The 17,277-nt window shown below is 41.1% G+C and overlaps 1 protein-coding gene across 1 annotated transcript in view; it reads right to left on the bottom strand.

The window, feature by feature from the left end:
* Positions 1-13,121, bottom strand: part of mrpl23 (mitochondrial ribosomal protein L23) — a 30,329-nt gene extending 17,208 nt beyond the window's left edge. The window contains exons 1-3 of the mRNA XM_034535510.1: positions 12,983-13,121; positions 11,375-11,497; positions 2,761-2,843 (exon numbers count right to left, since the gene is read on the bottom strand). Of these exons, the coding sequence (XP_034391401.1) occupies positions 2,761-2,843; positions 11,375-11,497; positions 12,983-13,002 (226 nt within the window). The 5' untranslated portion in view covers positions 13,003-13,121. The remainder of the gene's footprint in view (positions 1-2,760; positions 2,844-11,374; positions 11,498-12,982) is intronic.
* Between the last annotated feature and the right edge of the window lie 4,156 nt (positions 13,122-17,277).

Genomic DNA, 17,277 nt, shown 5'->3' with positions numbered 1-17,277 from the left:
ACAATTTCTCCCACTTTGAGATTGCGGTTTGGCAGCCAGCTATCACATTACAAATCCCAGGCCGGAGGGGTAACCATGGCAACTCCTTCCAAAATACCCCTGCCGCCCATGGAGGGAAGAAAGGGTCGTTTGCGCCCTTCGCTCTCCTCTGCTGCCGTCTTTATGCTGCCAATGGAGTGGAACTCCTGACGCAGACAGGGATACCGTCTCTGACGCACCTCTGGAACACCGGGGGCCCTGAGCCGCCCTTTCTTCTCAGTCCCCCCACAGTTCACTGCTTTCCTTCCACCCACCCTACTGAGGGGCTTTCCTTTTCCCCTAGATTTTAACGACACAGCCGTAATAAACTGCGTTAATGGGTCCTCCAAACTGTAGGCTAGGCTAAGCTAGGTGCCTCTCTCCTCCTCCCTCCCTTTCCTTCCCACTCTCTCCTCCAGAGGTAGAGGGGGCTCCTCGTGGCCCTTCAGGCGCAGCACAGGAGGAGCTTGTGCCTACTCTTCTCAGCACATCCATGAACATCTCTCCAACTTCAAGCCACCTATATGTCCTCTACTTCTGTTCTTAAAAGGTTAGACTAGAAGGGAACCCAAAATCAGTTCATGCAAATGTAAGCGGGTTTTCCCCAATAAAAAGTAAAGAGGAATATTAAGTCAATGATTCAACACTGTTGGCTCTATGATCATCCTTGACAAGGGAACAGGAGGGGGGCTCTGGCGTTGGGTTGTGTGTGGAGGGGATGGGGCACTTAGGGCCCTGAGGCTGCAAGTTTGTAAGTGAATAGTATGTGTTTGCGTGGAGGGAGCGTGGAGTGTCCTGGGACAGCTGGAGGCTGGAATGCTGCTGCAGCAGATTGTCAGATAAGCAGCTGTGTGTGAGAGGGAGAAAGGAGAGCCAGGCACGCTAACAACTACCGCAACTAGCCGCTGGAAAACACTCCCGCTGCTGCATGTCAATGGGAAGTCCGAGGCAATTACGATTGTATTCAACAATACCTTTGGGAGTGTAATAAATGTCACTGAGTATGTGGATGGATAGTGATTGGGGGATTATGCTTCTGGAGTAGTTTGAATTGGTGCTTTTCTACTGTGAAACGTTTTCATCGCTGGAATCCACTGTAAAATCAATTCAAGTTGACAACCGATAGTTAAACCTTCTGGACGTTCAAGGCTACATATAGTGAATGTTTGATATTTCAAATACACATTTTAATTAAAGATTGTACGGATTGACGAAACACTTATTTAACAGTATATTCAACATTGGGCTGTGGTAAGTAGTCTAGTATAACACTGTATAAAATAGTTTCTTATCAAATTCCAAAATGATTCGATCTATATGTAAATGTATCAGATAATAATTCTTTATTGTAGGAAGTTGTTTTAAAGTTACCTTTTGTTCATCAAATTATCAAATCAACTATTCATATATATTACAGTGTTTGCAGAGGCAGAGTTTAATACTTGGTGTAAGTTAGGAGCTCAGCATACAGAGTGTGTTTTTTTTTTGTGTGTGTGTGTGTGAGTGTGTGTGTGTGTGTGTGTGTGTGTGTGTGTGTGTGTGTGTGTGTGTGTGTGTGTGTGTGTGTGTGTGTGTGTGTGTGTGTGTGTGTGTGTGTGGACACCACTTGCTCGATTTACTCACGGCAGCTGCAGTACAACTTTAGGATTTTAATTTGGATGAAATATTTGCGGCTCGGTATTGCATACCATGAATCAAGTGTTTTTGCCAACGCCTTAACACCTTCTCTCACCAGTTTGGACGGGCTCCATATCTCTACATAGATGTACAGTCATGAAGTGTGTAATGTTCTTCCACCCCAAGCTTTTCTAGTCATATGGTCAGTGACTCAGGTAATAATGCCTGCCTGCATGTATTCATTAGTTTTTTTGTTCTCCAGTCGTCTTAATTAAATATATTGTTTACTGGTAAACAAAGATAAAGCCAAATCCATGTGATGACACAGACCCCTCCAGGTGTAATGTTCATGCCAGTTAATTCAGCCACGGGTTTGAGTTTTAACTTCGGGCCTGAGAGAACCAAAACAATTGCTGCATACAATTGGCCTTCCAGAGATACATACAAGATAAATATAAGAGAACTGTCCACACATTATATCTAAAAATGTTACATGAGCTAGAAGTTATGGAGTTGATTTGAAATTGACCCATGAACAATCAGTCGAAAGGAGGTCCCAGTCCGGATATCCACTGGCTACTCCAGAACCCCAGCAATATAGCACCTTGCCCCCGAGGCTTAGAGGTCAGACCAATAGCCGATGGGGCAGCATGATACTCCAACAACTAACTTACTCTGCTGTTAAAACAAGTAGGAATATGTCATTTTTTCTGGCACTTCACTTCACAATCTCCATTTCATATCAAAGAGTAAATGTTCCCCTGTGATCAGATATTGTTGTGAGTCCACTTGGATGCATTTTGGTATTAGACATATTGGGAGACAGATCCTCATGGCAATAGCAGGATAACCGGATTAAATTAGATGAAATACAATTTGGACCTGGCCCTCATTCGGGTCACAGGTCAGGTCTCAGTTAATTAAGACTGGAATGGACCTGTGAGGATCCATAGCATGAGCTAGTGTAAATACTAACTGTTGGTGGGGCCATTGAAAATAAATTGCCCAGTACTACTTTTACTATTAGTAAGTCTATGACAAATAATTTCATGAGGTAGTGTCTAGCACTCTAGGTTCTGTACATGTAATATCTCTCTGTATGTGCAAAGCAGTGGAGACACTCACCAAACTGTATCCTGGTGCGGACTGCTCCTACAGGGACGCTATAGATCTTCTCCAGGTAGTTCTTTATGTCACACTTGGTCATTCTGTCCAGACATGTACGGAGCAAACAGAGACAAGAAAAACACACAAACAAGGAGAGAAAAGGAGAATGGGGGTTAAACAAGGCATCCAGCATCAGCGTTTGCATGGGGAGTGGTTTGAGCGCGTGTACGGTTACATGCTGGATCACCGCATTCACTTCATTGACACCTACGTAGGAATGATACAGCCTATTTCCACACTGCATTCCCATAAGCTCTGCTGTTATATTACCTACTGTAACGGACAGGACACTCCCCTACGATATATACCCATATTCAGCTTTTATTCCCTGGACCATAAAGTGGAGAGAAGAGAAATGTGAGTGTCAGTGTTCATCCAATTAGCTGTCTGCATGTATTGATCGCGCCCGGTGAAACCCTACACAGGAAGTGGACCTGGCACCAACTGATCCGGTGGGCCAGCCCAGCTAAAGCGCGCCCACTGGGCAGCATTTGGAATGGATTGCTATGAACAGAGGAAGAAAGGCTTTTAACTGCTAATCAATCTCGCCAATTGGATTAGCCTGGTAGAGAGCACTTCCCAGATGCGTCGGACAAAGTGCTTAATAGCGACGCTGTGGTCTGACATGAGTGCCTTCGATATGGCGTCTTCTATCACCTCATTTGTTTCTTTGGTAGAACAGAATAATGTAATATTCTCTATTTTTGTTCAGAGGAAATATTACAATACCTTGAGCTACAATATTAGGTTGAAGCAAACATTTGCCTGAGAAAATCCCATCTGTGAACACAAAGACTCTTTGTACCCAAGAATGATGTAATATATGTTTCCATGCTGTACAAACAATTTCCTTGTCCTCTATAATACGCTAAATGCTGGCAAAGCTTCCACTGATGTAGACCTAGAACACTTCCATTTGACCTGCTCAGTTGTGTTTATCAAGCAAGCTAGGCTGACATTTACAGTACTTGAACTATTTCCACATTTGATTTCCACATTACAGAAACAGGGTGGTTGAATGGGGTGACTCTTGAGTACGTTTTTTTTTTTTTTTGTTCTGGTCTAGGACACTGAGGGTGTTAGTGTGAAGGAGTTTCTGCATCACTGTGTGAAGAAAGCTGTAAACAAACTCGTTACGGTCTCGTTGCAACTATTGTTCTCCCTTTACCCAGTCGAGAAGAGAGAAATGTGTTTCTGATGTGGCATGCAGATGCGCCTTTCTGCTCCATTTGCACCCACCTCCCCCCATAAACCCCATAACCCCCATCTCACAGTGTGTGTGCTGGAGGGCAATGAAGCAGAGCGGCCTGACCGGGGGTACTTGAGATCAAGAGGAAGAAAGAGAGAGTGATAGCGCTGAGAGACAGCTTTTCCTAGAAAGCAGGGGCGGGGAACTGGAGGAAAGGAGAGTGGCTTGGGGACTGCAAAGTCTCGTCTGGATCATTAGCAGAGGGGAACACTGATCCTGATTAATGGGGAGAATCTAAATCCTACCGCTTTCAACACTCAAATTATCCAGTCACCACAAACACAGAGCTATATGAAATATGCACAAGCATGGTCACGTTACTCTGCACAAGATGCCTACGCATGTACATATATATTTGATGAACTGGTGCTAGCTATGGCTTAAAAAAGCAAATACATGACACAAGAATAAAAGAAAAAGAAAACCAGAGAACACAAATCAAACTAATACATTATTATTTATCAATAGCAGTAATAAGTCAAATGGAAAATGCGACAAACATATATACATACATAGCGGCTACTCATTTATACTGAGCACTATATTTATAGATTAACAATGAATACACACACACACAACACTAAATTGAGAGGGGTTGCATTAGATAGATGTTTTTCTCTGACCTTAGTCCATACAGGACTCCCATTTCAGCTAAAACTGGAATCCAGTCTAAGATAAAGCCTTGGGGTGAAAGTTGAGGAGAAAATGTCAAGTTCAGCGGGCACATAAACAAGGCTAAACTTAGACAAAGGGCGTGGTGTCTCCAAAAGTGATGCAGCTAGCTCATCATCATCCCAGTATAAACACCCATCTTTCTCCACAAGCTAACCTTTCACACCTCTGCCTTACAGGAAGAACAAAAACCTGCCTCTAGCAACTGCCAGGGCTACAGACATCGTTCCTCAGTAACTGGGGTATATTTATACGCAAACACACACGCTGCAAAGATCCCTCGCCCAAGATGATGAAAGAACTCCAAAGGCAAAACCAAGAAGGGCATCTGATGACGCAGACGATGGACTAAGTTAAATTGTGGTATGTTGTTGCCGAGCCGGTTTAAAACAAGAACACTGGCATCATTGTGAGAAAACCATTGAAAAGTGATATTGTTCTGCATTGTTCAGGGGGAGGTGTCAAGGAGAGATGGAAGGCCTAAATGTGATATCAAGTAGTGCTCAAAGAAATAGGTCTCTGAAGGGATGCAGGCACAGATGAAGACATTGGGTAAACCTGATGCCTTTGTTGTTTGCGTGTGACAATATATCAGATTTGTGAATCTGCAGATTAACCTGCACACCTCTATCAGCTGCTCTCAAATGTAATCCTTCCGCTACAATTAATCTACATGCTCCTGGTTAGTTCCCATTCTCAAATGTGGGCTAACTCACACTGAGCCAAGAAGATTGTAAGTATCAGTTCCAGTAGTTTAAAGTCCATTTACACCTGTGCATATGAGAGAAGTAGGTGAAAGGGCACAGTTGAAAAAGTGCGAGACAGGACAGAGGCAGCATTGACTGTGTTTGACAATAGGAATAGTGAATGTATTCTGAAAGCTCAGGGACTACATGCCACTTGAATGGGTGGCGTCTCTCTTTACATAAAGGGCGCCCTATACAGCCACCCACTCATAAATAATACACAATAAGGACTGAAACACTAAAGTTAAGCAGATCTGGATTGTTTTGGCTAAATAATATTTGTAAAGGCTGAAATCTCTCTTCTTAACTGACGGTAAAGAAAATAAGAAATTGTGATGTCCTATTGAGTTTAGAAGAGATTCAACACTGTATTGCATCAATGTTACTCCTTACAAGTTCAAGGTTCAAGGTTCAAGGTTTTTTACTGCATGAGACTAAAAGGTACAACACTGGAAAGTGAATCATTATGACCTAAACAGGTTGATAAAATCCACAAAAGGAGAAAAGGTCAGTCAATTTTCAAAATACTTAAATGTGGCGATTCTTCATATTATCCACAACAATTACAAAGACAGGTTCAATGTTTCAGTCAAACAACTCCTGAGGCATCAGTTATCTTGGTAACGTTATCAAATGGGTATAGTACAAACATGTCCTCAATATATGACCCATAATAACATATAATTTAGTATGATAAGGCATATCAATGTAGATCCTTTTCTCAGGTTAGCAACAAACAGTTGGTTTCGTGGTGGGAAAGTGGGGAACTGAAAGAAATGTTATTTGAAGAATTATGTTGATCTGGTAGTTCAGTTTCATCTTGGTCATCACGGTGAGTCATGCTTCAGAAATTGGTGTGTGTACTTTGCTGTATAAACTGAATGCCGTGCCACATAATTAGCAATCACTATAACAACATTTGATCCAAGAATGCTGTTGACATGTCCTTCTTGTTTTAAGTTGAACACTACTTTGTATAGGGATGATTCAGTGACCATCATGCTTCTTGTGGCTACCATGAATCCTCCTTGGAAAGGTTGCTTGTTTTTGCAACTTGACTTGGCAAACCACTGAAAAGCTTTTAATGTGGCTCCTTGTTTGATAGAAACTGGGCTGCATCTACATTTGTTTTTTTTATGGGGCCTTTTTGGTCAGCAGATCAACTTTAAGTATTACAAGGGAATGGAAAAGAAGAGGATGCAGCCACACATAGAGGTGATACAGAGTTGCCGGCTACAGGCGCTTACGGCAGTTTGGAGGAGTCTCAATCCTTCAACACGTCATCAACTATGTGGCCTCTCTTTTTCTGTATCCAATTTGCCTCACATTACCCCAAAATATCATTGTAAAAAATAGTGACACGGATGTTATTTTTATAATTTGCTGACAGCATTTTCAGTTTGAATTGACATTGTATCAGCTAATACAACGACATTATGTAGGGTTTAAGTGAACAATATGATGACATACATGCCAAACCGAATATGACCAGGCGTACATACGTAACTAACAACTTGAAAACGCAGGTCTCAAAAGAGCCGGAGCATTCCTCGGTGACAAACAGCTGAATTGTCCCTCTGATATGTGAACACTGTGCGTTTTAATAAGCCTCTCAGACTTCATTTAATGTGTTACCTTTATGTACAGCAAACATTGACGGCACACCAGCCAGTCTACACACACACACACACACACACACACAGACAACATCAAAGTACATTGTGTCAGAGCGGCTTAGTGGTGAGAATGAAACAGGAGTTGTTTTCTGCGCAGATGAAAGGCGATAGAAAGCCGCTCCTTATTGTCAGCCAGCCCCATTGTCGGGTTTGGGTTGAGATACGCACACTCACTACTTTAACCCTCCCATCTACAGAGACAATACATGCACAGAAGTTGCTCAACACTAAGTATCAAGATCATAATAGCATACTTTGTTTAGAGGGAAAGCCATTAAGGAACCTGAGACTTAGAAGAGACAGTTGAGAAGTTGAGAGTATGAGAGCAGCGTGTGAAGGATTAGATTTATTGTTCGGGTTTTGGTCTGACAATAAGAAATAGATCAAAGAACCAGAAGTCACTTCTACTACTCCTACACTCCTCTACTGGCTCGCTAAATGATTTCCTATGACATAGACCACGTTTAATTAGCGTGAAAGCCCTGTGTTAATTAATTGGAACGGGCGAGCAGTAACATAGTGATTGCCATGTAGGGTTGGGTACCGAAAACCGGTGTCTTATTTTGCCAGAGAAGCCAAATATGCTTATATTTCTGCAAAATAATTGCTGAAGTTTCAAGGTGTATACAGAGTGTTTGTGTGTGTTTTGTATTTCTTTATATTTATTTAAGTATACTGTAAACTGTTGTTATTGTTCATAGATTAAAGTTAAAAAGTTTGACACTGTAGTTTGAAGCCACAGATTTTGTATTATTTATAGTATACTTTTAAACAGTTAATATATTGTTCAGTTTGATGAAAAAAATGTGCCTTGGCAATAAATAAAAAGGCCTTTCTTTAATGTCAACAATCGTTGTTTTGTGTTTAAAAAAGTAGCGCTTCAGGCACCGGTATCGTTTTAAAAGTATCGGTTTAGCACCGGTATCGGAAAGAAAAAAAAAACGATACCCATCCCTATTATAATGGCGATCATAACATTGTTGTGTCCAACAGGTTCTCAACACTTGTCAGTGTGGAAAGACAATGTGAGCTGTTGTGTAGCGGGGTCATTTTGTGTATGTCGGATTACAGCGAGAAACCGCAGCATGGTCTTGTTTCATAGTTATTAGACGGCATAGTAGCATGCAGTGTGTTCTTTTCTCTGTGTGTTTGCGTCATTTGTTTGTGTGTGTGTGTACCCAGAAACTTGATGATGTTCCTTCAAGAGCAGAGAGGAAATACTAACATAGGACAAAAGGCTTGAGAACAATCAAAAAGACAAACAAATACAATATGTCCCTCCAGCAGGTAGAAAGAGAAGTATGAGGAAACACCATCCAGGTGTCTCAAAGGTTTGCCAAAGAGGGATCGGTTTTTGGATGCGTTGCAAAGTGTTTAAGAAAAGCACAATAAACAGCAGAGCCCAGGGTGGGACAGAGCAAAGACATGCGCAGATGATAGCAAGTGAGAGATAGTGCAAACAAGCAGGAAAGCTAAAGCAGGAGAGAACAAAACCAACAACCATTTGTAACTGTCTCCCAGGTGTCAATGAGATAAAGGCCACTATGTGTTATTGTCTTGAGAACAGCTGTTCGGCAATACAACATTTCCACGCGAAAACCGCCCTCCCTCAAGAGTCATAACTATAACAGCTTTCACTCCCGTAATGACTCAGGCTCATCAATAAGCTGGAAGTGGGAGTGATATTCTGTGTCGCTGTCTCTCCATCGTTGTCCATTTACTTCATTGTGTGTATGAAAAGTAAAGAAATAACAGTGTTTCAAGTGCACACCGAGGCCCCAGCAGCATATCAATCAGCCATGCACCTCACCCAGGCATCAAAGACTGCGAGGAAAAAACCCTTACACACCCTTATAAACACACACGCACCCTGCACTTACCCACTTTTGTGCATATATACACAAAGACACACACACACCATTTTCACAAACTGGCTAACCCACACTGACAAGTGTGCACACACACAGACACACACACACACACACACACACACACAATTACATAAGCACCCTAGGAGTTTGGCAGAGAGGAGGCAAGAATCAGAGTGGGAGGCCAGGCACCTGGATGAACAGATTACGGTCTAAACCCCACCAGAGACACATAGATGATCTGCCTCAAACTTCAATTTTTCTTCCCAGTGTGGGCTCTGGCGCTCTCATCACCTGAGGAGCAATGCTAACCTCAGTGACCTTGGCTCGCAGGAGGTAGTCGAAATCAGCTCAAGTGCTGACTGGAAATAACCTCCTGTTGAGTTTCATGACCGAAATTTATGTTGTCCAAACCAGTGTTCCACCCCCCTCCCCCAATTCCTAAAATGAGATGATAACTCCGCTACACAGACATCATAACACTAATGACTAAAAATACTCACTTTTTTAATGCAGCTGTTCATTTTCCTGTGCCGCAATATCAAGTCTCCACAAGTAGCACACAATAAGCAGTCATGAGGACTAAAGTTAAAGTTACAAATGAAAAACAACAGGCCTAGGGAGAAAGAAACATGGGGAATTTTTGGTCTGGAATAGATTGACTATATTCAATAAATAATTGACTGAAAATAAACTTAAATAGTTATTGTTTTCTCTGATAAGATAAGACTAAAATGAGGAGGCTTTTAGTCACTCACTGTGATGTTCAAGAAACCAGTTTGAGATGGTTTGAGCTTTGAGATGTGATGTGTTGTGTTGAGCCAAAGATGTGTCAGCTTTGGTCATAAAGGGATGGGCTTGAATACTCGGTAGGCTATGGTGTTAAAAAAGATGCTCAATTGGTACAAAGAGGCCCAAGAAAAATATCCTCCACACCATTAAACCACCAGCAGAATGGATCCATGCTTCCATGTTTTTTACGCTATATTCTGACCCTACCATCGGAATATCGCAGCAGAAATCAAGACTCATCAGTCCAGGCAACGTTTTTTCAATCTTCTATTGCCCAATTTTGGAGAGCCAGTGCCAATTGTAGCCTCATTTTCCTGATGTTAACGAGTAGTTCTTTGAGTTACTTGCCTTTCTATCTGCTCCAACCAGTCTGGCTATTCTCCTCTGACATTTGCCATAAACAAGGCATTTTTACCCAGAGAACTACCGCTCACTGCATATTTTCTTTTTTTTCTGACTATTCTTTGTGAACCTTCAAAATGGTTGTGCGTGAAAATCCCAGTTTATTGTCGGCTTAAGAAATACTCAAAACCAGCACGTCAGGCACCAACAACCATGCCAAGTTCAAAGTCCTCATTCTGATGCTTGGCTTGAACTTCAGCAGATCGTCTTGACCACGTCCAAAGGCATTGAGTGAGGAGGCACTTAAGTGGTATTTACTATTGGACATGAGTTTTGGAAAACGATCAAGAACATTTTGCTTTAATTTTTGTGTAGATATTAATATTGGCTCCTCTAGATGACGAATGTTTGACGTCTGGCTGTTTACAACATGGCTCAAACCTCCACAGCAGCACCAAATAAAAGCTTGTTTGACCTCACCTCACCATTGCAACTGAGCTCATTGAAGACAGACACGAGGGGTAAGAGCTGACTTTACTGTTAAGGACGAGCCAGCGATTCCGGTTCTTGAGGCTGTCTCGCCACCTGGTGGCCATGATGCCCAGCTACATAGTACTGGTCCAGCAAGACTGCTACCGTGCCAGTAAAAACAAATGAATGCAGCCTAAAACATGAACCATATGTACGCTATACTCAAACAAAAGTAATAGCCTGAAATAACTTTGATGCCAAATAAAATAACAGTAGTAATTGTCTATTAAATAAAATTGCATTAGATCAGATAATTAATAACAATAGTCATTATCAATAAATAATAATAAATATAATAAATGAGTGTCAAAGTTTAGCTTCAGTATCCAGTTTTTTGTCCATTACTTGGTTTAAATTCAGGTGACCAGTTTGATACTGCAGACACACATTAGCCACATTTATGTTGGGCAATCATGGCTTTTTGGTGGTATCATATCCACACTCCTGCCTCCATACATATAGCTTACAACACATACAACTTGACTTCCTAAAGAGATTATAAACAAAACAGATGATTCAAACGTAATATAATTCAAACACTACACCATATGGTTAACACATTTTGTTAATTCATCATTTTAGTCATGCGGAAATGTGCTGGTCATTTTTCACTTTGTTATTTTATCAGCTGAATCATTGCATTTATCTAATGCATCAATGCCTGATGACAGGGAAGATCTGCAACTAAAGACTTACTCCATTGGGATGCGAAACTGGACAGTGTCAGGAGGCTGCTCTTTTCCAGGCCTCACCAGAGTCAGGAACCAGCTGGGTCTGAAGATCCTCAGCTGAGGGTTTCCCAACTGGTAGAGAGGGTATCTGAGGAGAGACAGACTTGCATCATCTCCGGTATCATTCCTAGACATCCTGTAGTTGATACAATCCCACTAACAACTGGGAGGATATTATATAACAAGCAATCATGTAGAATTAAGTGGTAACATTCTCTATAGCCTTTTGTTGACAACATTTGTTAAAAGCAGAAAAGAAAAGATTCAAAGTTTCAAAAGAGAGCTCTGTAATGAAAACCCACAGGATGTGATCACTGTTTGAGGTTTGCTATCCAAATCACAGAAACCACATGCTGTGCCTTGATGTGATGTATGTAATGACGTATGGAAATACTTGGCTGCTAAACGCTCCACCATGTTCAGCAGCTGGTCAAAAACTGTGTCTGCCGTTTGGTGGGCAGGAGGTGTAGAGAGAGCTTAGCAGAACGTTTTCACTAACATTAGTTTGAACCTTTTAAAATATCTTCATGCCATGGCATGTTTACATGTTTGGCTGTGGTACAAAAGAGAGGTAATGTCTTTCCTTACATTTGTCCTCAATGAGACATTTGAGAGAAATACAATGTCACTAGAAGTTTCTTTAAAGACAATACAACGGTGATGGCCAGAGGAGAAATGCATTAGCTCCCTGCCTGCACACAGTTTCCCTGAAACTAACTAATAATTCCCTGAATTACCAACATCAGATACTTCACCTACTTTCAGTTGTACCTCCAAATAAGATGTTTTAGATGATAGTTCCGCTGTTTTCTTATAACCTGCCTGACCATCATACTTCCCGATAGGTGTTCACCGGAAGTAAATCATTAATTTGGTGAATAGATTGTTATTGTTACCAATACAAATTATAGTATTATATAATTATATAACTACGAAATAAATCATGATGGAGTTATACTTTAACTCTGTGTTGAGCCTATATCACAACATCTTCCAAGAATTCAAGATACTGCAATAGAATATAAAAAAGTAATTGACCAAGGCATAAATGTTGAATACAATATTATCAAACCATATATGTAACTTAATTTATTGGAAATATAATCATGTGGAAGCCAAACATGACTGCAATAGGTACAATGACAGCATTGCCCCGGTGTAGAATATAATAATAATACTTTAAGTAAAGACAGAAACACCGTTAAACGAACTGGATGTCATGGTAACCTGCACCGTTACTGTAACGTCACTACGACTCGAGCTACCCGTTTACGGCAGTATGTTTTTAGCATAGCCGGCTAATTCTGGATACGTTATTGTTGGGTAACGTTATTCTAACAGAGACAGTGAGCATATTGATAATAATAAATGAAAAAAAACATGTGCGAAAAGCTGCTTTCAGAATACAAGAAGGGGCCAAGGGGGTGGGGGAGCAGTTGGAAGCCCAAGACATGCTAAGGTTAGCTGGGTTTGCTCTATAACAACCTGACAGTAAGCGGACTAGCAAAGATTAAATCTCTATCGGGGACGTCCTTTTGCGTATTCACGCCTAGAAAGTAGGTGACAAACTTACAGTAGTCTTTTTACTGGCATCACTGGAAAGGTTTGTCCGGAGACAGCTGCCAGGTAGTTGTTTTATAGTCTTTTTAAGGTTGTCAAAAATCTACGCGTGCATAGATGTACTTCCGGGGGCACTTGCACTGCGCATGCGCAAATGATGGTGCACTGTGTCCTTGACGTAAACTTCACAAGTCTGCAGCGTGGACGTATTTATGGCCTGCTTTAAAATACGAATTAAAAGTACACTGTGGGTATTTATATCACACACAATAAACAGTTACATTAATGATATCCCAGTGAGAAGATGTTTTGTTATTTAAGACAAACCTGTTGATGCATTTTCTGAATGTTTTCCAAATCTCTTAATTCCTCCACATTTTGCCACACTTTCAATATTAATTCTGTCATTTTAATTTAATCTTGCCATTTGAGATAAACACACATGCAAAAGGTGTTTTATACATATGCAAATACAGATTATATCAAGGCATGTTTCATTTTATCACATACAAATAACGTGTATGTTTATTACAGTTTGATAGATGGAGAGGTATCCATAAATGGTCATTTAGATAGTGATAATGAAACAAAATTAGTGCCCTAGTATGCACAATATATAAGTATACTTAAAAACAGAAAATTGCTATAATTAACCTGTGAATACATGTTTCCCATTTGGACCAACTCCTTTAATCTCCTCTTTGGGTAACAGCAGAGTTCGTACTCTTTTTAAGAATGGGTTTCCATTTTGGGAATGTCACTGCTGTGTGCACTTCCTCAGGGCACAATGAGACAGCAGCAGAGGGAGACGTCGTCCCATCTCTCATTCAGTCCCCTTGCCCTGCTGTCTGACCTCACAGCCACGACCACATGCATGCAGCGGGGCCGGGGGTAAGAGTGATTGAAGGCCCCCTGAGTGGAACATGAGTCCCTGGCTCAGCCGGTTCAGACCTGGCAGGAAATGGACCACACTGACAGCCCACACTATGCCAGGAAGGGAAGTTTCCATCAGTTAAGATGCCATTGAGTGTGTGTATGTGTGCGTGGACGGTGCTGGAGGGCAGTCATTTGATCATTATGCAGTTGTTGTAATGTTTACCAGTCGGAACAGATATTTATCACACTATATCAGAGTGGCATGGCATCCCTTCAGTTATCCAGTCAAGTTTTTTTGTTTATTTTGCCTCAAGAAAAAGAAATGTTCACCCTCATCAGTTCCTTGATTGCTTACTCGTTTATTGCTGTGGAACTGGTTGATCTGACAGCTGATATGAGAGCATACAGTACAGGAGATTTATAAAGGTGGGGAGGCTTATGGGGAGGTTTCTTTAAATGTAATGTACTGACCACTGCATATTATGCATTAAAACATTAGATTGTTCAATTAAATCAATTATTAAGTTGTATTAAATTTGATTAACTCTAAAATCGATGATTCGATATACATATAGAGTGTTTATTAGAGTACCAAGTAGTCAAACCCTTCCAGTCTTCCATTTATGCATGACATTAGAGCAGTAATGGAATAGCCAGAAATACCCCTTCCCTTTCTTTCATGATTATTGTCTGTGCATACAATACCTGAAACAGTGTGAAACATAGTAAAATTAAAAAAAATGCTTCCTTATTCAGCCTACACAAATACAATTCCAGGTTTCAACTTCCGGGTCTGAAAAGTGAGGTTGAAGGCTGAAGTGCCTTAAACTTGCATTATTTCTAATGGCCAGCAGGGGACAAAGAAGTCAGATTGTATGACCCTACTTCTCACTTGATGTATTACTTCGGTAACATGAGTTTATGGTTTTCAATTGCTTGCATTAAGTCTTATTCAATACAGCATGCTGTTTATTTTGCTAATTATTTTCCCATTTAGAGCGAATTAGACCATTTAGCAGGATATGTTTTAGGGAGTGGCTAACTTGTGATTGACAGGTCGCTACCACTGCAGCGTGTTTTCAGTTCATGAAAGTTAATTGTCTCATTTTGGTCTCCTAAAAATGCCTTAATTCTCGTTTGGTTGTACTTAGCTCCACTCTCTAGTGTCACGTCTGGTTACAAAAAGCCAAGATGGCAATGGGCAAAAACTAAGATGCCGACGGCTCAAATGCAGAAATCAAGGCTTCAAAACAGCAGTCAACAAACCAATGGGGGATGTCACAGTTACAACATCCCCTTCATACAGTCGTTGCACAGTACTTATTAATTAACTTGGCTGTGGAGAAATACACTTGATACAAAATGAATACAAGGCTATATTATCAACTGAGGAAATAAATGCCCCAGAATCTCAGGGGAAATTAAAAAAAGGGTTAACTGTGTGGCAAGAAATATATGGTAATTGTATTAATTGATTTATATAGATAAAGTGAAATGAAATAGCCTTAATTCCAACTGTATGTTTACAGAATGTTGTGCCAATATTACACAGTTGACAATAGAGAGATAAAACAAACAACATGCAACAAGCCTGTAGATTTGAAGTGGAGTGCCAATGTTTAGCAAGGCTCCAGCCAGTGCAGTCCAGGCCAGGTCTAAGGGGGGTGGAGGGGGCCAGCAACATGAACCAGTGCAACCTTCAGCCAAAAGTCCAGTCTCAAACTGTTATCCAACTCTGCCATTTATAGATGTGATTCAAGCCTGTTTGTTAATGAACACAGTTGGGCTCTTTGCTGGAAAATAAAAGTTAACTACATTATCTAATTTCACTAGTTTCCATAAGAATACAAACCGGATTAGTGAGGTTTTATTGCTTTTCAAATGACCGGGGCAAAAGCCTGTTAGAGCTCTGCTGCTCTCGTTATTTTGCTCTCGGTCAATTCTGTTCCTTTCATTTTTTGCATATTATTCTGTTTTGCAAAAGTCATATTCAGGTTAATGGCTTGGCCGTTCAACTACCTGGCCTTTAAAGTTACGGCACTTATTGTGTGACACACGGTCATGCACATGCAAAGACACACACATACACAAAACCTCTCACACACGTGTGTATATATGAATAACTTACACATATACTCAGTTGGACATGTAAGGTTTATGCTGAGTTCTGCAATCAATTATTCCTTTTGTTTCAGACACTCATCAATGCCCTTCAGGATCCTTCCGACTAAGTGATACTTCACTCACATCACATGTGTGTGTGAGTTTGCGTGAGAGAGAGAGAGAGAGAGAGAGAGAAAGTTAGAGAGATAACTGAAATGAAGGTTCAGGTCTGGGGCAGTGGAAAGTGTCTTTTTGTGTCACAGTACAAAAAGGGAGAATGTAAGAGAGGAGGAGGGAGTGCTCTTATAGCAGAGGTGGATAGACGGAAACAGTTCGGTCTACAGCGGGATTGTCCCGCCAAGAGCAGGGTGCCGGGGCCACATGGAAACTTTCTCCCTCCGACTCTCAGGCAGCCGGAGGAGAAGTTGTCGGAATTTAATATCCAAGAGAAGAAAAAAGGGAAACAGTAAATTGAAGATCCAGACGTGAAGATGGAAAAGTTTGTCAGTTGAAGTGAATAGTTGTGCATGTAAAGGGACTGTGAAAGTATTTCCCTCCAACGCATCCTTGCATGAGGAATGAAGCATATTGACGCCTCGAATCATTTCCCTAAGATGTGTTATTATGATAACTTTTCAGTGAGTTTTCAGAGTTTTCATGTGCGAGACACCTATCCCAAAGCATGTCAACAGCAACAGTGTCACCATAACGTATTGCAGAGAGCTACAGAGAAGTGGATGAGAAGAGCAGGTACAGGAACATGATCAAAGGCAAAGAGGGCAAATAGTGAGAATCCGGATGGGATTCAACAGTGGCCTGTTAATGTCTGTGGTGGTCACAGGCAAGTCTCAGACAGTAGGCTTAGGCTACAATAAGTTGTGTTTGTTATGCACCACAGTCAGGGATGAGGAACAGAACTGTGTCGGAGGAGCCAATTATCATTTTTGGCAGGAGTTGTTTATGAAACCATTCTCATCCCCCAATGACAATCTGTGGCAGATGTTTCATAGATACAAGACTCACACATCCTCAGGCTTGTTATCTATTAAAGTTCACTGAACAAGTCAGTCGATCTATAATCACATGTTTAGCTATCCTGGGGGGGGGGAGGTTACGACACTTAGAGAGACTCACATGCACTGAAATGCATGCACGGCCAGATCAGCTATGTAAACAAAGCAGAGAGAAGCTCTGGTAACAACACACGCAGAGGGAGAGCGACTTCTCTGCTCTTGAAAGTTTTGTGCTAAATATCACATTTTAAGCATGGTCACGCGCCAAACTAATTATTCCAAGAAGTTTTAAATCATTGCCGTTTGTAACTTTCTC

The sequence above is a fragment of the Cyclopterus lumpus genome, chromosome 6 (assembly GCF_009769545.1).
Source record: "Cyclopterus lumpus isolate fCycLum1 chromosome 6, fCycLum1.pri, whole genome shotgun sequence".
NCBI lineage: Eukaryota > Metazoa > Chordata > Actinopteri > Perciformes > Cyclopteridae > Cyclopterus > Cyclopterus lumpus.
Note: the sequence above shows the minus strand (reverse complement) of the source record. Positions and strands in the feature narration are given on the sequence as shown.